The 26,554-nt window shown below is 41.1% G+C and overlaps 1 protein-coding gene across 1 annotated transcript in view; it reads left to right on the forward strand.

The window, feature by feature from the left end:
* The window catches only part of ABCC4 (ATP binding cassette subfamily C member 4), a 994,138-nt gene that overhangs the window by 473,123 nt on the left and 494,461 nt on the right, over window positions 1-26,554 (forward strand). Inside the window, exon 17 of the mRNA XM_053707839.1 lies at window positions 24,486-24,523. Within this exon, the coding sequence (XP_053563814.1) occupies window positions 24,486-24,523 (38 nt within the window). The remainder of the gene's footprint in view (window positions 1-24,485; window positions 24,524-26,554) is intronic.

Here is a 26,554-nt window from a genome sequence, read left to right on the forward strand (position 1 = left end):
GGTCCTAATTGGGGGTGGGGTTTGCTTGTTTGTAGTTATATATTGTTTTGAATTTGTATACACTTGTCTGAGGAAGGGGATATTTTGTCCCCGAAACGTCACTTACTTTTCACAGTAAAAGTTGTTTGGAAAAGACCAGAGAGTGCAAGCTTTGCTTGCTGTATTTATATCCTCACTAGCACCCTGGCAGCTGTTGGACTAAGTGAGAGTGCTCTTCCCTGATATATATATATAATTATATAAATTATATATACACACACATACACCCGGAAATGTGTTTTCTTTTCTCTTATTTTACTCCCTCTCCCTCCTTCCCATAGATTTCTGTTAATAGCTGTGTTAATGCGGCTATCTTTATTTAAAAATCAGGAATCTTAAGCATAGGTGCCAGCCTATTTTTAGTAGAGAACCTGGGTTATGCTTGCTTATTGGTGGTATCTTGCTATTTTTATTTAAAAAGCAGGATTTTAATGTTTAGAAGCCAGCCCATTTTAGGTTCAGCACCATGGATAGTGCTTGCTTATTGATGGCTGACATTTAGCCACCAATAAGCAAGCATAACCCAGGTTCCCTACCAAAAAAAGGCCGGCACCTATGCTTTAGATTCATGCTTTTTAAATAAAGATAGCAAGAGAACAAAGAAAATGTGATAATAGGAGTAAATTAGAAAGTTGCTTAAAATTGCATGCTCTATCTGAATCATGAAACAAAAAAATTGGGTTTAGTATTCCTTTAACCCCTTAGTGACCACAGCACTTTTCAATTTCCTTACCATTTGGGACCAGGGCTATTTTTAAATTTCTGCAGTGTTTGTGTTTAGCTGTAATTTTCCTCTTACTCATTTACTGTACCCAAACATATTATATACCATTTTCTTCATAAATAGAAAGAGTCCACAGCTGCATTCATTACTTTTGGGAATTCAGAACCTGGCCACCAGGAGGAGGCAAAGACACCCCAGCCAAAGGCTTAAATACTCCTCCCACTCCCCTCATCCCCCAGTCATTCTTTTCCTTTCGTCCCAGTAGGTTGGCAGAGAAGTGTCAGAAGTTTACGATTAAGTCTTTTATGGAGGGTAGTACTCTTCGGCATGGGACTGGAGTTGTTAGAGTCCGGTGATGCAGGGAGAGTCTTTCTGCAAAACCATCCTGACTCATTTTTAACAGCTCCATAAGCAATCGACGTTGATGAGTTTCACTGCCTGCTTTCTTCTCTCAAGTCCATGGCAGAGGCGATGCTACTATCTGTCACACTTGAAGGGCCGTGTTCCTGTTCCATGGCGTAGATTCCAGTAAGATTGTTTCATTTTACTTTCTTCATGATTGTATTGTACTATAAGTGTTTTCCCGAGAGGCTACCACCTTGCAGGTCTAACTATAATTAGAGTCTCAGTGAGGCTCCTTTTGTATGTTGGAATCAAGGGTTGATATCTCCTGACGGGGGTTATTGAACAGGGGGGTCTTTAATCATGTTTATGTGATTCAACCTGCTTATGTGTAGTGTTACTTAGGCTCATGGCTTGTGGAACATAATGGCCTTGAAAATGACGTGGCCTTTGTGGTCGGGCGTGCTTTTTTTGGACTGTACAGCTTACCTTGTGACCGGGCGTGGTCACGTTTTTGACTCTCCGGTTCCGCATTCCTGACTGTGTGGTGACGGAAAAATTCTGGTCCGCTGGTGCATAGGAGGTGATGAGTGCCACGGCCATTGTGGGTTTAAGGTGCCGTTTAGATTTTTAAAAATTTGGTCCATTTTTTTGTATTCATATCTTAGTTATGGAGGACTCTGATGTTGAGATTGAAGTAGTCTCTGATTCAGATTCTATTTATTGCGAAGAATACGAATCGGCCCAGATGACACATGACAGTCAGTTATGTTCTGTAGGCCATTTTAGAGGGCTCGATTCTTCGGGATCGGGGAATTAGGGTCCGCTGAGCCATGCTCCTCTGGGGGTTCTGTCCCTCGAGAGACGAGTTCCCTACCACTTACTGTTACTACACGTGCAGGTGACACAGATTATGCTTATCCCTCCCTGGATGGTGGTTTGTTCCCTCTGGAGGTTGCAGCACGTTTCCGTATGCAAATACTTATAGCGTTTGCACATCTGCAGCTTCCAGATGTCTGCTTAAGATTATGTTCGTGTCCCGTCAACCCTGGTCCCCCAGGCATGGGATGACCCGTTCAGCTCTCCGGGGGAGCAACTGGTCCTGAGGCTCCAGCATAGGTGTGCTGTGCTTTTCAATATAGACTGGCGTGCCTTTGTGTTCTGCTACAACATGTTTTGGCGTTGTTGGAGAATCCCATCCTTAATGGATATAGGAGTTCTCAGTCTTCTACTTTGAATAGCACACAGAATTTAAATATAAGGGGATGAAGTAATCTTCTTATAGTCTGATTATTGAGTATCCTTTCCAGTCTGAGCTTGGACGAGCAGGGGTCCATTGGGCTGGTCCTGCGGGTGTGTCTGTTCTCCTTGGGCGAAAGCCTATGGGTTGCCTTTTCTTTTATTTAATTCGGTGAGGCTGACTTTTATTTGATTTAGAGCTCATGTTTTGTTTTATATTCCTTCGGGAATTTTCCTTCTGGAATCGATACTCTCAATTTCTTATTCGCACTGGTTACTTCTCCGGAAGTTTTTTTGGGGATGCGTTTAGTCCTATGTTTGTCTGTCGTTTATTTCTCCCTCCCTGGGGGTGAATATTACGGCCTTGACATTAATGGCTAAGGTTCAGCTCCTTCTGTGTTGAGTCCACGTGGTGCCTGTTTTGCCTGGCTGGTCCGGTTTTGGGCGTTGTGTGATTGCATTATTATTTGTGTTTTTCTTTTCTTGTTTTTACAAGTGTCAGCTAAGCATTCTTAGGGGACCTGAGGGTCCGTAGGGCATGGGGGACTGGATCAGTCCTCATCAGCCTTTTGAGCTGGTCGTCTGGGACTTGGTGGAGTTAAAGTGTGTCACACTCCGTTGGTTCTGATATGTTGGGATTTGAGTGTTTCCTTCCCTGCGTGGGTTGAGGATTTGGAGGATTTAGTGCCTCCTTGCCCTTCAAGGGCAATTGCAATTGTCCTTCTGGACTTGTTCTTTTTGGGACTCTTCCTTCTGGTTGAGTTCTCTGGACTTTTTCCATTTTCTCCTTAGCGGTTGAGGCCGCCTTATGGGAGGGCCTTGCGGTCTTTCCTACTCTGAGAGTTAGTCATTCCTTTTTAGGAATTATAGGCTATGTGGTCTCTTTATCCTGGTTCCATCTAGGGGTTGTTTCCGGGGGTTTGGGATGCTATGCATTCTTTTTCCTTGGATATAGTCCTCTGGTTTTGTACTCTGAGGAGATTATGGAGACTAGCCTTTGTTAACTCGCTCTTTGGGTGACTTTGTCCCTGATATTTCCCCTTGGTTTTGGAATTTGTATGCCTGTTGGGCTTAGAATCTTAGTGGTTCTGTCGTGCCCTAGCTCTTTCGGAGTTGGACTTCTGTAAGGGGTGTTCCCTTCCCATTGGGTTGGGATTTATGAGTGACTCCTAGACCCATTTGCCGGGTTAGTCTTATCCTCTGTGTAGTCTGTTTTATTCAGATGGGGTATGGTGTTTCCTGGAGTATTGTTGGTTTAAACAATTCTGGGGCTCGGACCTTACGTTTGTCTGGATCTTTCTGGGCCTAAGCCAGCTAGTCAGATTAGGGGTTAGCTCCATGGTTTCACTACCTGGTTCCCGCTGTGGGTGCGGGTACTCTTTCTTCATAACCTTATCTGGCATTCTTTTTCTGGAATTTTATGATCCTATAGCTGGTTCGGAAGCTCTAGTTTACCAGGGAACATAGACTATATCTTATGGTCTCGCTAGTTGAGCTACTAGCAGCTTGGCTAGGAGTTCTGTGTGCTCAAGCTCTTCAGGGCCTGCCTTCTTCTTGAACGGTATGTGCTTCCCTCTTGGGAAGTTCCCTTTTCATATTCCTCAGTGGGCCTGGATGTTTTTCATTCGGCTCTGACTATGGCTTTGGCCTTGTGAGCGTGGGCACTGTTCTTTAGCTGTGCCCTTCCCTTTGGGGGGTGGGTTTGCTTGCCTTTCTTAAGGAGGTGAGGTTTTCCTCTCTCTGGAGGATGGTTGTCCTGCCCTGTGTGCAGGGGGTTGGAACAGGTGGTTTATCCTGTACAAAGAGTGGTCCACTTTCTGGGATTGTTCTGTTCCATCTGGGGTTTTGCAGTCTCCAAGTTAGATCTCATAGTTACGCTTGTCTCTATGGGGTTCTCCTTGGGAGTTCCTGTGGACGTGCTGTGTGGAAACTACCATAGAGTGTCGGGCTAGATTTCATAGGGCTTCTGTCTTTTTCTGACTATCTCTATAGGGTCCTCATTGGGAGTACCTGTTTGTAGGTGCTTCTGGAAGGCTCCCGAGCTCTGTTGGGGTGCCTGAGGCCATCCCATTCCGCACTTTTATCTGGGGGCTGGTGGTTGGGGTCCTTTCTGTTCCCCTGTGCCTCAGACCTGTAGGTTACTTGGGTCCGGTGTTGGAATAGGATCTGAGATATGTTGTCTATCCTCAGATTGTTGAAGTACGGTGAGCCTCTTTGAGGTTCTGGGCTCCTTGCCTACTTGTGGGTAGGCCTTGCGGCTTTGAATAACCTGCAGTGTGCCTGCTAATTAGTGGAAGTTAGCAGTCTGGTTGGTGTTGGCTATCTATCTTTTGCTGCTTTTTACTTGTCTGCAAGTATTTTATTTTCAAAGTCATCCTGGTATGACTGCAGCGTGTGGTGTCCAGAGGTTGCTTCTCTGGGTTTGATGCACGTGTTGGTTTAGGAATATTTCTATATTCTGAGTTACTGGCGACTTGGAACCTGCGGTTTCAGTCCTTTTTTTGGAGCGGTTGCTCTGTTTTTTCGGAGAAGCTTTCTTCTCTGTTCTGATTCCCGGTCTCAACCTCATGGTTTTGTACAGTTTTGCGTCTGGGCGTTGCCTTCCCTTGTTTCAGGAACCCTTAGGGTCCATGTGAGCTTGGCTCGCTTTTTGGAGTTTTCCATTTTTAGTTGGATCTTATTGCACCCTGTCTTCCGAGAATCCTTGTTTGTTCCTCCATGTCCTTTCTCTCTCTCTTTTCGGTTGTTGTTCCCCTTTCTTTGTAAGGGTGTGTGTGTGGTTGAGGACCGACCTTTGGGCGATGGTGTCTCCTGGAGGAGTGTTTTCCCAGTTGAGTCTGTTTCTGCGGTCTCTGCATGGCTTGTGGACTCTCTGCGGGTCAGTGTCCTTGGGGCCTTTTTTCCTTTTCATATGTTTTCCTGGCTTCGGACAAAGCGGGAATTTTGCTGGGTTGTGGTTTCAGGCCTGGTCCCTGCGCATGTTTTTATGTGGGGCGGCCATAACTTTTGTTCTTCTGGCACCTTTTCACCCTGATATTTCTTCTACTGTTCCTTGTTCCTCGGCTGAATGACTGGGGGATGAGGGGAGTGGGAGGAGTATTTAAGCCTTTGGCTGGGGTGTCCTTGCCTCCTCCTGGTGGCCAGGTTCTGCATTCCCAAAAGTAATGAATGCAGCTGTGGACTCTTTCCATCTGAAGAAAAGAAAATGATCAGGTAAGCATAATTTTTTTTTTTCTCGCCATTAAATGGACTTTTTAAAGATACCATTATTTTCATCATATCCTTTAATTTACTATAAATATTTTTATAAATTATGATGAAAAAATGGAAAAAACACCACTTTTTCTAGCTTTGACCCCCAAAATCTGTTACACATCTACAACCACCAAAAACACCCATGTTAAATAGTTTCTAAATTTTGTCCTGCATTTAGAAATACCCAATGCTTACACGTTCTTTGCTTTTATAGGGCAATAAGTACAAGTAGTACTTTGCTATTTCCAAACTATTTTTTTTTTTCAAAATTAGCCATAGGTACATTTTAACACTGATATCTGTCAGTAATCCCTGAATAACCCTTCACATGTATATATTCTTTTAAAAGAAGACAACCTAAGGCAATAAAATTGTGGTGTTTTGACTCTTTTCATCCAACCATTTTACCACCAATCTATGCCAAAGTTTGGAAAAAAAAATAAAAGTGGTAATTGTTTGACAAAATAGCAATTTAAGAATACATTTACTGAGAATGTTAGGGTTTACTGCCAAATAACACCCCAATATGTGTTCAGCAACATCTCTTGAGTACAGTGATACCACACATGTATAAGTGTGTCAGGTTCTCAGGGGTCTAAAAGGCCTTATTTTTAAGGGCGCATTCCAGTTTTCCAACTTGGAATTTTCACACCTGTCATCATGCATCAATGTCCTATTTGGGACATTTCTGAAGCCGGCCAATGTAATTTACCCCATCAAACCATATATTTTTGAAAAGTAGACACCCCAGGGTATTTGAAATGGTGGTATTTTAACACTTTCCATGCACTAATTCAACCACCAGTCTTTGTTAAACTTTTGGGTAGTCATTTTTTGTGTTATTTTTCACACACACGTACTTAAGGCATGGATTCTCAGTTCCTGTTATGTTTACTGACAAAAAACACCTCAATATGTGTTCATATTGCAAGACCACCTGACTACACCCATACCCCCCATGCATAGGTTTGGCAGGATTTTGGGAAGCTTAAGTTACAATTGTATGACTTGTAGTCTCACTTTCAACTCAAATTACTTCTTCTGATAGGCCTATCTTTAGTTTGGGGACTAATACCCAATGTTTGGTGGTAATTTTTCAATTTTCATTTTTACACACACATTGCTTTTTGACTATGATTTAGGAGAGCCTGTTGTAAGTTATTGCAAGAAAATACTCCAGGTTGTTTTCTGCAAGACCCCCTGAGTACACCCATACCCCCCCAGGTATGACAGGGGTTTTGGTAACAGCACCAATTTTAGAACTTATTAAAAAATAGAACAGTGAAATTTAAAAATCTGGCATAGTAAAAGTAAACAAAACAAACAAACAAACTTAGTAACAGTAAACATAACCAACCCCCCCCCCCCAAAAAAAAAACAAAAAAACAAACACAATGGCAAATGTAAAAAAAATAATAAAAAAATGTACCTTTGTGTGATACCAGTCCCCAATGCAGAGTCCAGGCTGTCCAGGGCAATCAGGACAGTAAAAGGAGGTTTCCTTTCTCTGCCCCCTCTTGGTTCAGACTGCATTTTTTCTGAGAATTCTGCCTCACCGCACTAGGGGGGATTTTGAAAATAAAATAGGTAGCCCCAACTCTGCTCTCTCCCATCACCGCTCGGGGAGCAGGTGCCTCTTGGTACAAAATCCCTGAAATGATCTGGAGCTGAAACTGTAAAAAAGTCAGTTTCATTTCGGGGTTTGCTTTTTTGAACAACAAAAAAGCATTGTGGGTTGCAATCTGTATTAAGTAAATTGTAACCTTTTTGTACCAGGCTGTTTCGCATAATTAGGTAGGGCTGCAGCAGCTGATCTGCTAGATCAACCCCACCCATATGTCTGTTATAAGCCTTGATGCACACTGGCTTCATTGTGCTCTCAGCTCTGCCATTTACAAAGACCTCCACAGTCCTCTCTGTGTGGATGGTGGTAAGAAGCCAGAGCTGAGGTCTCCCCCCTTCGTAGCCGGGTACGTTCAAGTTGTCCTGGGAAACCTGCGCCGTTCTGTCGAATTGTACCGCAAGCTACTGTATCAAAATAATACAGTAGCTTCAACACAAGGACACTTGTATAAAAATTGTCTACATACAAGTGGTACCCTTTGTTCATCAGGGGCAGCCTGGCGGGTCAAGGTGAATATCCTTTCCCTCATACACCAGGAAGGCCTGAGTATACCAAGTCTCGCTCTCACAGAGCTTATACACCTTTACTCCATACCTGGAGTGCTTGGAAGAAATATACTGCTTGAATCCCAGCCTTCCCTTATACTTCATCAGGGATTCATCCACGCTTATATTCCTTCCAGATGTATAAGCCCCTGCAAACCTGGCAGTAAAGTGGGTAATCAGGGGGTGGATTTTATACAGCCTGTCAAACTGGGGATGCTCCTTAGGGGGGGCACAGGCTGTTGTCGCTGAAGTGCATAAAATGTAGAATCATTTTCATACCTCTCTGTTAACTAAATTAACAAAATGCCTCGGAAAATTGCTTTTGGGTCTCACAAAAAAATTACTAAAAAATAAAATTAACCACTAAAAAAATGCACGGAGAGCAAAAAAGTGCTGCTTTGCTACTGCCAGTGATTTATAGTGATCACTGGCAAGCTAGGGGTTAATGGCTCTGAAAAGAACCTTTGGGTCTCACAATTTTCAACCAATATATTAGATAAGTCTCTCTCTCCTAAACACAGATCTCGCTCTCCCTCAAAAACGCAAGTGAGGAGAGGGAGGGAGATCCACACTGGTCAGAATCAATATTTAGAAATATTGACATGATTAGAAAAATGGGATATTTTATTATTAAAAATTAAATTATTGGGGCAAGATCAGATTGGATGACCCTGACCTGCCCCTATGATGAGGCAGGTTAGGGACACCCCCAGAAGCCCCATGATGTACTGGGCATCGCCATCTTTGAAGCCACATGGGAGAGGGGGGCTATATGGGGCTATTTTATTAAAAATACATATTTTTTTTATATATTGTGTTATTTTACTAAGTGCCTCGACCCACTGATGCACTTAACACACTTACAGAGCATCAGAAGCCTGCCTAATGGCTTCTGATGCTCTGCCGTACTGCTGGGCTCCACATGGAGTGAAACCGGATGTGATCGCTCTGTGGGAGCAATCAAAACGGAGCTCGGCAGTCAGGAACAGTATTGCAAGATGACTCAACATCAAGACATCGCTGCAGTACTGTTTGAGTGGCTGGAAGCGATCTCGATCACTTCCAGCGCTCAGATTACCCGAGGACGTGTTGGGCACGTCCTTGGTCCACTACTGACACCCTTTGTAGGACGTGCCTGACACGTCCTTGGTCGCCAAGGGGTTAAACTTAACTTCATTTGTTTTAGTTGTATTGTGTAAAATGTAGTGTGGAAGTGAGCTATTTATAAGTATCTATATTCCTGTTTTGGTTTCACTTAAAGGGCCATGATACCCAAATGTTGAAACACTTGAAAGTGATGCAGCATAGCTGTAAAAAGCTGACTAGAAAATATCACCTGAACATCTCTATGTACAGTAAATAAGAAAGATATTTTACCTCAAAATGTCCTAAATATTCAAACACAATTGCAAAGGACTCTAAGCAGCAAACCAGTATGTCTGTCCCGGGACACGCAAGGGAGTGAGCCTCGTGCACACTTATGTTATTTGCCTATTCAGTTTAAGTTTACTATGAAATCTTTCTGAGAGTTAAAGGGACATAGTACTCATATGCTAAATATGCAGCGTAACTGTAAAAAGCTGACATGAAAATATCACCTGAGCCTATGTAAAAAAGCTTCAGGTAAAAAAAATAAAAAAAGTAACAAATGAACTCCAGCCAATCAACATCAGCAGTGCTGAGGTCATGAACTCTTTTACTGTGATCTCATGAGATTTCACTTAACTCTCATGAGATTTCATAGTAAACTTCTTTAACCTCTTAATGACCACAGCACTTTTCCATTTTCTGTCCGTTTGGGACCAAGGCTATTTTTACATTTTTGCGGTCTTTGTGTTTAGCTGTAATTTCCCTCTTACTCATTTACTGTACCCACACATATTATATACCGTTTTTCTCGCCATTAAATGGACTTTCTAAAGATACCATTATTTTCATCATATCTTATAATTTACTATAAAAAAAATTATAAAATATGAGGAAAAAATGGAAAAAAACACACTTTTTCTAACTTTGACCCCCAAAATCTGTTACACATCTACAACCACCAAAAAACACCCATGCTAAATAGTTTCTAAATTTTGTCCAGAGTTTATAAATACCCAATGTTTACATGTTCTTTGCTTTTTTTGCAAGTTATAGGGCCATAAATACAAGTAGCACTTTGCTATTTCCAAACCACTTTTTTTCAAAATTAGCGCTAGTTACATTGGAACACTGATATCTTTCAGGAATCCCTGAATATCCCTTGACATGTATATATATTTTTTTAGAAGACATCCCAAAGTATTGATCTAGGCCCATTTTGGTATATTTCATGCCACCATTTCACCGCCAAATGCGATCAAATAAAAAAAAAAAGTAAAATTTTTCCAAATTTTAGGTTTCTCACTGAAATCATTAACAAACATTTTGTGCAATTATGGCACAAATGGTTGTAAATGCTTCTCTGGGATCCCCTTTGTTCAGAAATAGCAAACATATATCGCTTTGGCGTTGTTTTTAAGTAATTAGAAGTCCGCTAAATGCTGCTGCACACCACAAGTGTATTATGCTCAGCAGTGCAGGGGTTAATTAGGGAACTTGTAGGGAGCTTGTAGGGTTAATTTTAGCTTTAGTGTAGTGTAGTAGACAACCCCAAGTATTGATCTAGGCCCATTTTGGTATATTTCAGGCCACCATTTCACCGCCAAATACGATTAAATTAAAAAAAATAGTCAACTTTTTCACAAACTTTAGGTTTCTCACTGAAATTATTTAGAAACAACTTGTGCAATTATGGTACAAATGGTTGTAAATGATTCTCTGGGATCCCCTTTGTTCAGAAATAGCAGACATATATGGCTTTGGTGTTGCTTTTTGGTAATTAAAAGGCCGCTAAATGCCACTGCGCACAAAACGTGAATTATGCCCAGCAGTGAAGGGGTTAATTAGGTAGCTTGTAGGGAGCTTGCAGGGTTAATTTTAGCTTTAGTGTAGACATCAGCTTCCCACCTGACACATCAGACCCCCTGATCCCTCCCATAGAGCTCTCTTCCCTCCCCCACCCCACAATTGTCCCCGCCATCTTAAGTACTGGCAGAAAGTCTGCCAGTACTAAAATAAAAGGTTTTTTTTTTTACTTTTTTTTTTTTAAGCATATTTACATATGCTGCTATGTAGGATCCCCCCTTAGCCCCCAACCTCTCTGATCCCCCCCAAAACAGCTCTCTACCCCCCCCACTGCCTTATTGGGGGCCATCTTGGGTACTGGCAGCTGTCTGCCAGTACCCAGTTTGCATATAAAAATGGTTTTTTTTTCATTTATTTCAGTTTTTTCTGTAGTGTAGCTCCCCCCCCCCCCCAGATCAATCCCCCACCCCCTCCCAGATCCCTTCCATTACGTTTTATTTTTTATTATATTGTACAAAAATATGTACAAGTTTCTGTAGTGTAAGCGGTTCCCACCCGCTCCCTCCCCGTGCACGCGCCCTCCCGCCGCCCCCTGTGCATGCGCGCGCGCCTGTGCGCACCCCCGGCGATCCCGCCCCCGATCACGCCCCCCGCTCTGACTAAGATGCCATCGATGGCCGCCCACCCACCTCCCATTTACGCTCCCACCCACCAACGAATGCGGCCATCGATGTCCGGTGCAGAGAGGGCCACAGAGTGGCTCTCTCTGCACCGGAGGGGCAAAAATTGTTATTGCAGGATGCCTCGATATCGAGGCATCCTGCAATAACCGGAAAGCAGCTGGAAGTGATCAGGATCGCTTCCAGCTGCTTTCCAAACCGAGGACGTGCAGGGTACGTTCTCAGGCATTAACTGCCTTTTTTCTGAGGACGTACCCTGCACGTCCTCGGTCGTTAAGGGGTTAAACTGAATAGGGAAATATGTGTGCACAAAGCTCACTCCTTTGGCTGTTCTGGGACAGACATACTGATTTGCTGCTTAAAGTCCTTTACAATGGGGTTTGAATACTTAGGACATTTTGAGGTAAAATATATTTGTTCAGGTGATATTTTCTAGTCAGCTTTTTACAGCTATGCTGCATCACTTTCAATTGTTTCAACATTTGGGTATCATGGCCCTTTAAGTGAAATCTCATGAGATCACAGTAAAACAGTTCATGACCTCAGCACTGTTGTTGCTGATTGGCTGCAGTTCATTTCTTTCTTTTTTTTTTTTTTTTTTTTTTTTACCTGCAGCTGGACTTAATCTGCTAAGCTGAGGAAATTGTGAGGTAAAATATATTCCTTTTTTACATACAGATTCTCATTTTTCAGATTCAGACATTTTCCTGTCAGCTTTTACATTTATACTCCATCAGTTTCAAGTGATTTGGCATATGAGTATTATGTTCCTTTAAAGGGATAGTCTAGTCAAAATAAAACTTTCATGATGCAGATAGAACATGCAATTTTAAGCAACTTTCTAATTTACTCCTATTATCAATTTTCTTTGTTCTCTTGGGTATCTTTATTTGAAAAAGCAAGAATGTAAGTTTAGGAACGGGCCCATTTTTGGTTCAGCACCTGAGTAGCGCTTGCTGTTTGGTGGCTACATTTAGACACTATCTTCTTTAAAATGTGATCGGAATTTTATCCCAACAGAAACCAATCAAAAATAAACAGAACACAAAATTTGTGTTATATTTTATCCTATGTGTAGGAATAGGAAGCAAAGATTTAGAATGTGCAAGCACATAAACAAATCCTATAGTTATGTTGTGTTGCTTAGCTTGCTGTTACACTAGTAAGGTATTTAAAGAGCTTATTAATGATTGGTATTTTGTTTGTGCAGTATTTACTTGTGCAGGCACAAATTAGTTAGCAGATTGATGTCATGTTATGCCCTGTTTACCAACATTGTCACAGAATACATTTCACAGAGGGAGTTTATAGATTCTTTTGTAATTATCTGTATACCTGTGTTTATCTGAATAAAGAGACATGAACACCACATTTTTTTCTTTCTTGTTTCAAATAGAGCACACAATTTTAAACAACTTTCCAATTTCTTTCTATTACCTAATTTGCTATGTTCACTTGGTATCCTTTGTTAAAAAAAACATACCTAGGTAGACTCATGAGCTGTTGGCTAGCTGCTGATTGGTGACTGCACATATATAAATATTATCATTGGCTTACCAATGTGTTCAGCTAGGTAGCAATAGAGCATTGCTGTTCCTTCAATAAAGGATTCCAAGAGAATGAAGCAGAATTGATAATAGAAGTAAATTGGAAAGTTGTATGCTCTATCTGAATCACGAGAAGACATTTTTTGGGTTTCATGTTTCTTTAAAATGTGCTCTTCATGTAAGTCTTGGTAATACGTAAAGAGAACCAGATTAAACTAGTTACTCACAAAAAAACAAAAAACAAACAAACAACTACTATATCATGCTATTATAGAACATACTGAAATATGTATTCATTGTCTCTGGGCTACATTACAAGTGGTGTGCTATTGTTAGCTCTGGTTGTGATAGCTTGAGCACATATTACAAGTTGAAAGTAAACCCGCGTGGAGCGAGCTAACTTGCGTGTGTATTACAAGTTGAAAGTAAACACGGTCACCGCTTGAACACAAACTACATTTGTGTGTGTCGGGTTTGCACCAAACACAACATAAATACATTAAAATGAAGTATATAAAGATATGAATATAATTATTTTTTTTATAAGAGTTAAAAGGTATATGGCAAGGTGCTTGAAGGGAAAGGTCTATAATTTGTGTAAATGTGTGTGTGTATATATATATATATATATATATATATATATATATACATGTATGTATGTGTGTGTATATATATATATATATATATATATATATATATATGTTTATGTATTTATATATGTTTATCAATACATATATACACATGTATACATACACACACATATATATATATATATATTAATCTAAGAGAAAACTATAAGTAAACCTAATCCCGCATCCCCCCATTTTCAGCCAATATATATATATATATATATATATATATATATATATAATTTTTTTTTTATATATATATATATATATATATATATATATATATATATATATATATATATATATATATATATATATATACACACACACACATAAATACATACATAAATACACATACACACTTTGGAACCCTTCCCACTCAAATACCTTAAGACTTGTAAAATGATTTTTAATTAATTTTTAATATTTTATGTGTTGTATTGTGTATTTAATGTAAATACTTTACATTCATAATGTTCTTTGCATAGTAGAAAATGTTCTTGGTATTTTTAAATATATAGTCTTGTCATGTATCTATACCTGTATATATTCATATAGATATATATGTATAAATGTATATGTTTAAATAAAAAAATAAAATAAAATATATATATATATATATATATATATATATATATATATATATATATATATAGTCACAAAGTTTGAAGGAATCAGCACTCTCACTTGCTCGAACACAAGTGCTAAATAGCGCACCAATTGTAATCTAGCTCTTTGTTGCAAAACAATAATATTTGAACCTGTAAGATAGTTTAAAGAAATGGCAGTTGTTACAATGAGGGTTTATTGAATATGGAGCAAAAATAGGTGTAGTACTACAGCAGGCAAGGTTAAAATTCAAAATGAATGTTTTTAATAAGTGTAATATATATTTCTTAGTATTGTGGATATATTTAAATGCCATGACTATGTAGCAAATTTAACCATGATCTACAGGGAGTGCAGAATTATTAGGCAAATGAGTATTTTGACCACATCATCCTCTTTATGCATGTTGTCTTACTCCAAGCTGTATAGGCTCGAAAGCCTACTACCAATTAAGCATATTAGGTGATGCGCATCTCTGTAATGAGAAGGGGTGTGGTCTAATGACATCAACACCCTATATCAGGTGTGCATAATTATTAGGCAACTTCCTTTCCTTTGGCAAAATGGGTCAAAAGAAGGACTTGACAGGCTCAGAAAAGTCAAAAATAGTGAGATATCTTGCAGAGGGATGCAGCACTCTTAAAATTGCAAAGCTTCTGAAGCGTGATCATCGAACAATCAAGCGTTTCATTCAAAATAGTCAACAGGGTCGAAAGAAGCGTGTGGAAAAACCAAGGCACAAAATAACTGCCCATGAACTGAGAAAAGTCAAGCGTGCAGCTGCCAAGATGCCACTTGCCACCAGTTTGGCCATATTTCAGAGCTGCAACATCAGTGGAGTGCCCAAAAGCACAAGGTGTGCAATACTCAGAGACATGGCCAAGGTAAGAAAGGCTGAAAGATGACCACCACTGAACAAGACACACAAGCTGAAACGTCAAGACTGGGCCAAGAAATATCTCAAGACTGATTTTTCTAAGGTTTTATGGACTGATGAAATGAGAGTGAGTCTTGATGGCCCGTGGCTGGATTGGTAAAGGGCAGAGAGCTCCAGTCCGACTCAGACGCCAGCAAGGTGGAGGTGGAGTACTGGTTTGGGCTGGTATCATCAAAGATGAGCTTGTGGGGCCTTTTCGGGTTGAGGATGGAGTCAAGCTCAACTCCCAGTCCTACTACCAGTTTCTGGAAGACACCTTCTTCAAGCAGTGGTACAGGAAGAAGTCTGCATCCTTCAAGAAAAACATGATTTTCATGCAGGACAATGCTCCATCACACGCGTCCAAGTACTCCACAGCGTTGCTGGCAAGAAAGGGTATAAAAGAAGAAAATCTAATGACATGGCCTCCTTGTTCACCTGATCTGAACCCCATTGAGAACCTGTGGTCCATCATTAAATGTGAGATTTACAAGGAGGAAAAACAGTACACCTCTCTGAACAGTGTCTGGGAGGCTGTGGTTGCTGCTGCACGCAATGTTGATGGTGAACAGATCAAAACACTGACAGAATCCATGGATGGCAGGCTTTTGAGTGTCCTTGCAAAGAAAGGTGGCTATATTGGTCACTGATTTGTTTTTGTTTTGTTTTTGAATGTCAGAAATGTATATTTGTGAATGTTGAGATGTTATATTGGTTTCACTGGTAAAAATAAATAATTGAAATGGGTATATATTTGTTTTTTGTTAAGTTGCCTAATAATTATGCACAGTAATAGTCACCTGCACTCACAGATATCCCCCTAAAATAGCTATAACTAAAAACAAACTAAAAACTACTTCCAAAACTATTCAGCTTTGATATTAATGAGTTTTTTGGGTTCATTGAGAACATGGTTGTTGTTCAATAATAAAATTAATCCTCAAAAATACAACTTGCCTAATAATTCTGCACTCCCTGTAGATATGTTATGGAATGAAAGATAAAAGGCTGCACATAGAGAATGTGTAAAATATATGAAAAAAATATTTTATTTCCGTGAACTTTAAAGTGAATGTAAATTTTGATGCTAAAGTGCCCGGTTTTTAAAATTTTTATTAAAAACAGGGGCACTTTAATACATCAAAATTTACATTTCACTCGTGAAAAAAAACTTACCTTTTAATCTTGACAGCCGCTCCAGCTTCCCCCGGTCATCGCAATCAATTTCTGACGTCAGAAATGATGGATCGGTCATCCTCTGAAGCAGAATTCTTCATTTTAGACCCAGGAAGAGGCTTTGCGACGGGCAGAGGAAGCTTGAGCGGCTGTCAAGATTTTTTCACAACAGGAGTGAAATGTAAATTTTGATGAATTAAAGTGCCCCTGTTTTTAATCAAATTTTTAAAAACCGGGCACTTAAGCATCAAAATTTACATTAAATTTAAAATGACGTGTGCACATAGATCCATTTTTCACTGGAATGTAGGACGGTTATCTCCACTGAAAAGGATATTGGTGTAAACTGCAATAACAAACTGCACTAACTTTGTGCTAGTCTTGCTGGTGTATGGTAACTTCTAAAGCGCAGTTTACATCTGACTCACTGATTGGCTGGGAAAGTAGTCTTTGATGTGTCTGAGGGAGTGTGCTTTTCATTGTTGTCCAGATCAAGATCTAAACTAACATAGAAGCCGTCCAATACTTTTTATTTTTTCACATGGCCCCCTTTAGCTCTAACCATTTACAACTCACAAAATACTAAGGGCTAAATTGTAGCGCTGTTACATGTGAGTGTGTTTATGTATGTGTGTACATATGTATTTATGTATTTATATGTTTGTATATATGTATTCAGAAAAAGACAAAACGTTGTAAACCCCTAAAGTAATGTATAGTTGATACCATCTCCGGTTACCGGGACTTTGTGGCAGACACACTCACCCTCCCTGAAGATTCAATTTCCTGCAGCCGTCAGAGGTGTACTCATGTGCACCGAAGGTTGGAGATCCTTACTCATACGGATCGTAACAACATCCGACAGCAGCGTTCTCTGCTGGTCTCCTTCCCTTCCGCCTCTATCCGCAATTCCCGGCCAGCGGCTGTGCTTGTGACTAGACGATACGTCAGACGTGATGTAATGGGGGTGTGTCTCAAGAAACCTTCACCCGGCACTTGCAGTGTAGTGAGGAAAATATCATGGGATATATAAACTGGTGAAGAAGTAGCAAAACGAAGAAAATATGCAATCTCAAAAGCACTTGAGAGTTAAAACAAAAATTTATTGAGTCCAATAAAATAAAATAGAGCGGTACAAGCTCATGGGTAAACAGTGCAAAGCCAAATATTAAAACGAAGAGAGCGTGACACCAATGGCTTACATGTTTCGGCTGAGAGCCGTAATCATAGCCTGTAGTGCTACGCAGATGTGTACAATTTAAAAAAGTGTAACATGGAATCTAATAGGCTGTAAAACCTAATGAATGATACAAAAACACGCCCATTTCAACAATCTAGTATAGAGAAATTTAACCCTGTGGCTGCATACTAGTTAGAGTAAATATAAAATGAGTCTACAATCAACAATAGAAACAACAGTGTTTCAGGACGTACATAGTGAGAAATATAGAAACTCAACGATATATATAAGACATAATGTATAATCATCTGCAAAAGATGAGATAGTGTAAATATATATATATATAAGGAGAATATACTGATTGGTAAATTGTATCGCCTCAAGTAGAACAACATGAAATATATATATGATGTGATATACAGTTGCGAATACGTTAATCTGTCATAAATGTCCCGTAGGACGAGACAACATAAACTTTGCTTGCATAGTACGGTTATAAGCCAAAAAACTGAGAATAGAGGCATAGATTAACACAATAGTAGTATCAGTCATGATATATATATATATATATATATATATATATACAATATATATACCGTATACAGTATATATATGTCAGGGTTTTTCCCTGTTTTGTTTCCAATGTGCTGCTGGCAGCCATTTTACTCACCTCTCTTGCTGACTATGGTGCATTGTGGGGGATGCTGCTCATTTCCTGCACTTCCTTTTATGGCCAGACTGGTGTACATCATCTGTGTGAGACAGGATGCAGTCTCAGAATTGTGATGTCATCACTTATTATTTAAAGGGCCTCTGTTCAGTATGCTTTGCCTTTGCGTTGTCTCAGACCTGTTTGTGAGAGTTCCTGTGTATTACCTGGCTGTCTGACGTCCTTCCTGGTTCCTGATCCCTGGCTTGTTCCTGATTCCGGCTCGTCTGACTATTCACTTTGGCTCCTGACTCGGCTCGTCTGACTACCATCTCGGGTTTTGACTCCTGGCTTGTTATTTGACTTGTGGACTTTTTTTATTTTTTTTTTGTTATTAATAAAGGTGTGATTATTTTTGCACTTCTCGTCTCAGTCTGATTCCTGGCATCCTGACATTACGCAATGGCCATGAATCCTGATGGTGCTAATAATCCACCTTTACCTGCCATAATTTCCAGGACGGATGAACAGGATCACCGCTTGGATCTATTTGCACTAGCCCTAAAAACCCTGCTGACTCGCACTGCACATTTGGACCAAAGTGTACCACAAGTTATGGCTGCTCCTGTTTCCACTGCTGCACCTAGTCCTACCAGGATCATGTCCGGTTCTACACCTCTACCTCAGCGATATGGAGGCGATCCTATTCAGTGCATAGGGTTTTTGAACCAGGTGGGAATTTACTTTGAGATGTTACCTCAGGCGTTTCCCCCTGACAGAGCTAAGGTGGGATTTCTCATTTCAATATTCTCTGACATAGCTCTTGCCTGGGCTAATCCCTTGTGGGAGACTAATAAACCTGTGATTTCAAATTACCCTGAATTTGTGGCCTCCTTTCGAAGGGTATTTGATGTTCCGTCTCGCTCCTCCTCTGCTGCTAAATGACTCATGTCCATTCAGCAAGGTACAAGATCTGTTGCTCAGTATGAGTTCCATATGCTTGCCGGAGAGGTTGGTTGGAACAATGAAGCCCTTGTTGCCGCCTTCTTTCATGGGCTCTCTGATGCAATTAAAGACAAAGTAGCTGCCAGAGATTTACCAGAGGATCTCGAGGCATTGGTGTCTTTTTTTATCCTAATTGACATTAGAATCAGAGAGAGGTCCTCTTTCAAGGAGCGCTTGCGGAAGCCTCCTGTTCCTTTGTCTCCTACGTCTTCGTTCCCATCCATGCCTCCCTCTCCTCCCATGCCTCCTGGTCCCAAGTCACCAGGTACTTCTGAGCCGATGCAGTTGGGATTCACACATCTCTCCACAGCGGAAAGGGCCTTTAGGTGGAGGGAGGGGCTCTGCCTCTATTGTGGGTTACAGGGCCACCTTTTGAAGTCTTGTCCTACACGGCCAGGAAACGCTCACACCTAAGGTCCTGTCGGGGGCAGACCTTTGGTTGTTTATTCTTGTCCCCGGAACTGCTTAAGGAGAAACCTTTGGTCACGGTTGTCCTTTCCTGGGTGGACTCCTCCATAGTCACCCAGGCTCTTGTTGACTCCGGTGCTGCGGGCTATTTCATTGACAGTGCTTTTTTATCAAAGCACTCCATTCCTGTTTTGCCTCGGCCCGTTCTGCTTGCTATTGAGGCCATTGATGGCAGGCCCCTTCAGCCCGCACTCGTTACTCACAAAACTGCTCCGTTGTCCATGGCTTTTGGGGCTCTCCATTTTAAAACCCTCCAGTTCCAGGTGATAAACTCTCCACTTTTTCCCGTTGTTCTGGGTTATCCCTGGCTCCAAAAGCACAATCCCAGTCTCGACTTGCGCAGGTCCGAAATTTTGTCATGGTCCCCACAATGTATTTCCACTTGTCTTCGGAAACCAGTTAAAGTCTTGTGCACTTCTTCGGTATCTCAATTGCCAGAGGAGTACCGGGAGTTCCTAGACGTTTTTGACAAGGTGTGTGCCGGTACGTTGCCTCCTTACCGGTCTTACGATTGTGCCATAGACCTGCAGGGCCGGGTTTGCCCTCTGTCTGTTGCAGAGAATTGTGCTATAATGGAGTATGTTGCCCATGCTCTGTCGCGGGGGATCATCCGCAAATCCTGCTCTCCTGCAGGGGCTGGCTTCTTCTTTGTGAAGAAAAAGGTTAAGACCATGTATCGATTATAGGGGTCTTAATCGTCTTTCCATTAAGAATGCTTACCCTATTCCGCTCATTATGGAACTCTTTGACCGCCTCAAGGAAGCTACGGTCTTTACTAAACTTGATTTGAGAGGAGCGTACAATCTCATTAGGTTCAAGGAGGGCCACGAATGGAAAACAGCGTTTAACACCAGGAGCGGGCATTATGTGTATCTTGTAATGCCCTTTGGCCTATGTAATGCTCCTGCTGTTTTCCAGGAATTTATTAATGATGTCCTACGAGATATGTTGCAACAGTGTGTTGTGGTGTACTTAGACGACATCCTCATACACTCACCCACACTTGAGGCTCATGGTTCTGATGTTACACGGGTTCTTCAGAGACTACGTGAGAACTACCTGTTTTGTAAACTTGAGAAATGTGAGTTCCATCAGACTCAAGTAACCTTCCTAGGTTATGTTATCTCCGTTGCAGGGTTCTCCATGGATCCTGACAAGTTATCTGCAGTTCTGCAGTGGCCTCGCCCAGTTGGTCTTCAGTCTATTCAATGTTTTTTGGGGTTAGCCAATTACTATAGAAAGTTTATTAAAAACTTTTCTTCCTTGGTCAAACTTATCACAGATTTTGACCCATAAAGAAAATGATCCACTCAATTGGTCACCTACTGCTATTAAGGCCTTAGATAGTGCCTTTGCTGCCGCTCCAGTTCTGGCTCATCCTAACCCTTTCCTGCCTTTCGTTCTTGAGGTCGATGCGTCTGAGACTGGAGTAGGTGCCCTCTTGTCTCAACGTCCTACGCCTGACGGTTCCTTGCATCCGTGTGGTTTCTTCTCTAAGAAATTGTCTCCAGCGGAGTACAATTATAAAATTGGTGGCAGGAATTACTGGCCATAATTTTGGCACTCAAGGAATGGAGGCATCTTCTCGAGTGTACCAGTGTGCCAGTACTCATTCTTATTGACTACAAGAATTTAACTTATCTATCTGAAGCAAAATGTTTGTCGCCCCGACAGGCCAGATGGGCGCTATTTTTGTCTCGGTTTAATTATGTGGTCTCCTACCTGCCTGGTAGTAAGAATGTTAGGGCTGATGCCCTCTCTCGACAATTTTCGCCTCTGTCCAAGGAGGAGTCTGTACCTACTCCTGTTATACCTCCTGATCATATTTTAGCTACCATATGTACTAATTTGACTTCTCCATTGGGGGAGGAGATCCTGGCTGCACAAACCAATGCACCTGAGAAACCTAGTGGTAAGTGTTTTGTTCCTGAGAATCTTTGAACTAAACTTTTGCACACTTACCACTATCCTCAAGCCGCAGGTCACCCAGGCAAGAACCAAATGATTTGGTCTGTCACTCGACAATTCTGGTGGCCAGGTCTTTATTCTGATGTTGCTGCGTATGTTGCCTCCTGCTCAGTTTGTGCACAGAATAAGACTCCTCAACGTCTTCTGTGGGTCTTCTTCAACCTATTGCTAATGGTGAGCGTCCTTGGACACATCTTTCCATGGACTTCATTGTCGAGCTCCCTTTTTCCAATGGCAATACTGTTATCCTTATGGTGGTTGACCGTTTTTCTAAAATGTCACATTGCATTCCCTTGATGAAGTTGCCTACCGCTCAGGATCTTGCTTCAATTTTTGGCTGGGAGGTCTTCCGTTTACATGGATTACCCAAGGAGATAGTGTCGGACCGGGGTAGCCAGTTTGTCTCCAAATTTTGGCGTTCCTCTTGTGCTCAAATGGGGATCCAGCTTTCCTTCTCCTCGGCATATCACCCTCAATCTAATGGGGCTGCAGAACGTCTAATCAAGCTCTGGAACAGTTCCTCCGTTGCTATGTCTCAGATCACCACAATAATTGGTCATTGTTACCTTGGGCAGAGTTCGCTCGTAATAGTGCTGTTAATGCTTCCTCCAAGTTATCCCTGTTCATGGCGAATTATGGGTTTCAACCATCCTTGTTGCTCGATTCATTCATGTCTCAGGGTATTCTGGCTTTGGAAGAGCATCTCCGACAACTCTGTTCCACGTGGGTGCAGATTCAGGATTGCCTTCATCGTTCTATGCAGCGCCAAAAGTTCTAGGCTGATCGTAGGCGTCTGCCCGTGCCTTCCTACCAGGTTGGTGAGAGAGTTTGGCTGTCCTCCTGCAACTTGAACCTTCGTGTGCCTTCCAATAAACTGGCTCTCCGTTATGTTGGTCCTTTTCGAATACTTTGATGGGTCAATCCTGTGGCCTATGCTCTGGACCTTCCTCCTGCAATGCGCATCTCCAATGTTTTTCATGTCTCCCTCTTGAAACCATTGGTTTGTAATCGGTTTACCACTGTGTTGCCTCGTCCCCATCCTATCTTTGTTGACAACCATGAGGAGTATGAGGTCAGCAGCATTATTGACTTGCGTATGTCCAGGGGCCGTGTACAATATTTGGTTCACTGGAGGGGCTACGGTCCGGAGGAGCGTTCTTGGGTTCCCTCCTCTGATGTTCATGCTCCCGCCCTCCTCCGTGCCTTCCATGCCCGTTTCCCCAATAAGCCTTTTGTCCTCCCGCGGGGAGGGGTCATTGAGGGGAGGGTACTGTTAGGGTTTTTTCCCTGTTTTGCTTGCCTTGTGCTGCTGGCAGCCATTTTACTCACCTCTCTTGCTGACTATGGTGCATTGTGGGGGATGCTGCTCATTTCCTGCACTTCCTTTTATGGCCAGACTGGTGTGCATCATCTGTGTGAGACAGGATGCAGTCTCAGAATTGTGATGTCATCACTTATTATTTAAAGGGCCTCTGTTCAGTATGCTTTGCCTTTGCGTTGTCTCAGACCTGTTTGTGAGAGTTCCTGTGTATTACCTGGCTGTCTGACGTCCTTCCTGGTTCCTTATCCCTGGCTTGTTCCTGATTCCGGCTTGTCTGACTATTCGCTTTGGCTCCTGACTCGGCTCGTCTGACTACCAGCTCTGGTTTTGACTCCTGGCTTGTTATTTGACTTGTGGACTTTTTATTTTATTTTTGTTATTAATAAAGGTGTGATTATTTTTGCACTTCTTGTCTCAGTCTGATTCCTGGCATCCTGACAATATATATATGTGCATTGGAGCCTTCTGCAGTTAAAGGGACACTGAACCCACATTTTTTCTTTCGTGATTTAAATAGAGCATGCAATTTTAAGCAACTTTCTAATTTACTTCTATTATCAATTTTTCTTCGTTCTCTTGCTATCTTTATTTTAAAAAGACAGCATCAAAGCTATTTTTGGTTCAGTACCCTGGGCAGCACTTGTTTATTGGTCAGTTAAATTACTCCACCAATCAGCAAGAACAACCCAGGATGTTCACCAAAAATGGGACGGCATCTAAACTTACATTCTTGCTTTTCAAATCAAGATACTAAGAGAATGAAGAAAATTTGATAAAAGGAGTAAATTAGAAAGTTGCTTAAAATTGCATGCTCTATCTGAATCACAAAAGACAAATTTGGGTTCAGTGTCCCTTTAAGTAGATGAGAACATTTAAAATCATATTTATGCAATATTATTTTTTAATAAAGTGTTATAATGTGTATATACAGTAAATATTTGACATTCCAATGTTCTGCACATAACATAATATGTTCTTATTTTTTTTTTTAAATAAAAATTCCTATATACATATATATATATATATATTATATAGATATATTGTACAAAAATACCATCAGATATACAGTATATAGAAATATGTATTTATGAATAAATAGAACATATTGTTGTATGTGAAGAACATTTGAATGTGAAATATTCCTATTTTAATGTCGGGTTTGCACATGAGTAGGGTGTTCGGCTCTATTTAATTTTTTGCTCCATTGACATTCTATGGGGGAATAGTTTATAACACCCTTGATATTGTAAGTTCGGCTTTTTATGCTCGGCGGGTAGTGCGCAAGTGAAAATAGTTTACTTTTAACTTGTAATACGAGCGCAACCCGACATGTGCAAAAAGCTCTAGCGCAGTTAACGCTCGAGCATGTTAATAACACTTAACTTGTAATCTTGCCCAAAATGTCTCTAGGGCAAACTCTCTTGTTTTTTGTCTTATGTTTATCCACTGTATGTTATGTATATGCAGTTCCATGAGAAGAAGAGAGAGGGAGCTTTTGGACATTTCTTGTGTGGCTGTAATCCTAATATTTTCTAACATGCATGCATGAAACATATTTTCAGAGCTTTATGTATCTTAAAATTAATATACTAATACTCTGCCTCAGGTTTTGTCATCCTGTTGTTTTATATATATTAAACTTGCAGCTCTATATAACTATGTCATATTCTCTTATAGGTTGCTTATGTTTTGCAAGACTGGTGGCTCTCTTATTGGTAAGTTGTGATGCCTGTTTATAGTTATTGTCATTTATTTTAAGAGTTATTTTTCTATTAAAATATAAGAACATCCTTTTCTTTGTTATGAATCACCAAGTTATATAGTTGTATCTATCTATTAAACATACCTAACTGTGGGCTAGATTACAAGTGGAGCTCATCAGGTTAGCACTACGTAAGACCTCTTGTAAAGGGTTAGCGTTAAAAAGAAAATGTGCACCAAACAACATAATTACATTAAAATAAAGTGTTGCACTCATTTATACATTATATAATAACATTATTCATATACATGTTCATAATGCTTTTTAAAAGGTTTATGGTATGGGAACTTCCGGGTAGCAGCCATGGTCAGCCGCATTGCTGCATGCTGCTACAGCTTTTCACGGAAAACTTTGAAAATTCAGCCTTTAGCCACTTGATCCATGTAATATTTTCTGAGAGTGGATTTATACCTTGGAAGCCACAATCATTGTGCCTGAAATCAAGAGAATTGCTGCTGGCATTGACACCCGGAGCCGTTACAAGATCATGGCCTTCAATATACCCCCCAGCAGGGCGCCTTTGGCCCTGTCATTAAGCAGCACTTTGAGTGCTTAAGAAGTACTTCGAAAGTACTGATCCTGCACATAGCAAACTGTGATCTCATTGTTAGGAATACCGGATGGAGCCCATTGAAGCTACCCTACTTACAAAGATTGCTAACTTACTGAATGCACATTTTTCACGACTTGAGAATGACCTCATCACAGCCTGGGGAAATGGCGGCGGCACGACTAAGCCGAATTACGCGGACCCAGACAACATCCCAGTGTCTAAACTGGTCCCCATCATGGAGGGTGAGAAGACCCCTGCCGCAACGGGGGTAGCGCTGTCTCAAACAGATCAGCGTGGCTTAGATAGAGCACTCGCACCAACTATTCCTGAGAGCCCCGTGGGCACAGTTGCAGCAAGCCTAACCGCACCAACCCAGTCGCCTTCTTCTTTGCTCTTGTCTCTTCTGAGAAGTCCTAACCTGTTTGCCCAGAGGAGCCAAAAAGATCTACCTAACTCCCCCATGTCGGCTGCTGTGATACTGCAGATCGCCGTGCTGGCCCTGGAGGATGAATGGTGGACACTCAGTGTGGCTCTCAACCCAGCTATAATCTCACCTAGCTCTGGAACTATATTTCATTATGGACTGACTTCAGTTTATGGTGACACCTACACAGACAAGCATACTTGGGTCCTCATTGCAGCTCTTCATAACCTAAACCCTACATTGATGTTTTGAGGACTTGTGTGGGTTAATTCTTCTCATATGTATTGCTCAAAGTGGCGAACCCCCACGGTTTACTACCTATTTGGACATTCAAAGTTGAGTGATCCGTAGTTTATATTTGTTGTTTATATTTACTCCTAGTATATGCTTGTTATGGGAGATGAATGTTTACCTAATATATACCTATAGGACAAGCATAAATGGTTTCACTTATTTAGATGTCACAACTATTCCCCAGTGATATTTTATCCCAATCCCTCCAGCTATTCTCAGGAGTGCCTGTTCCCTGCTCTCCCTTATGGAGTTCTGGGGTTTTGCTGTCTGCAGCCGAGATGGCGGACCTTTAATATTATTGATCAATGGGAGGAGGTCTTTATTACTGAATCCATGAGTGTGATAGCTGGATCACTAATTGCATACATTACAGAAGCTCCAATTTACCGTTAGTATAGGATCTGCAGGCCATGTTGGGTGTCTCTCCCTTTCAGCTTTGCTAAGCATATCCCTCAAGAAACCATAGTTCACCACTATATAATATGCAAACCACATACACAGATTTTTACAGGTTCTAAGCCTATGTTTCCCTCTAAATATATGTATTTGCCAAATAAACCAACTACTTACTGTGGAGTTGGACTGTTACCTTTAGCCTGAATTAAAGCTATATTGCTAATAGCTGGAATCCTCTGGTAGGCCACTATTGTGTGATAAACAATTGCCTTGCCCCCCTTCTATTTTAACCTTATAGCCAAATAATAAAATAACAC

This window comes from Bombina bombina, chromosome 3 (genome assembly GCF_027579735.1).
Source record: "Bombina bombina isolate aBomBom1 chromosome 3, aBomBom1.pri, whole genome shotgun sequence".
Classification (NCBI taxonomy): Eukaryota; Metazoa; Chordata; class Amphibia; order Anura; family Bombinatoridae; genus Bombina; species Bombina bombina.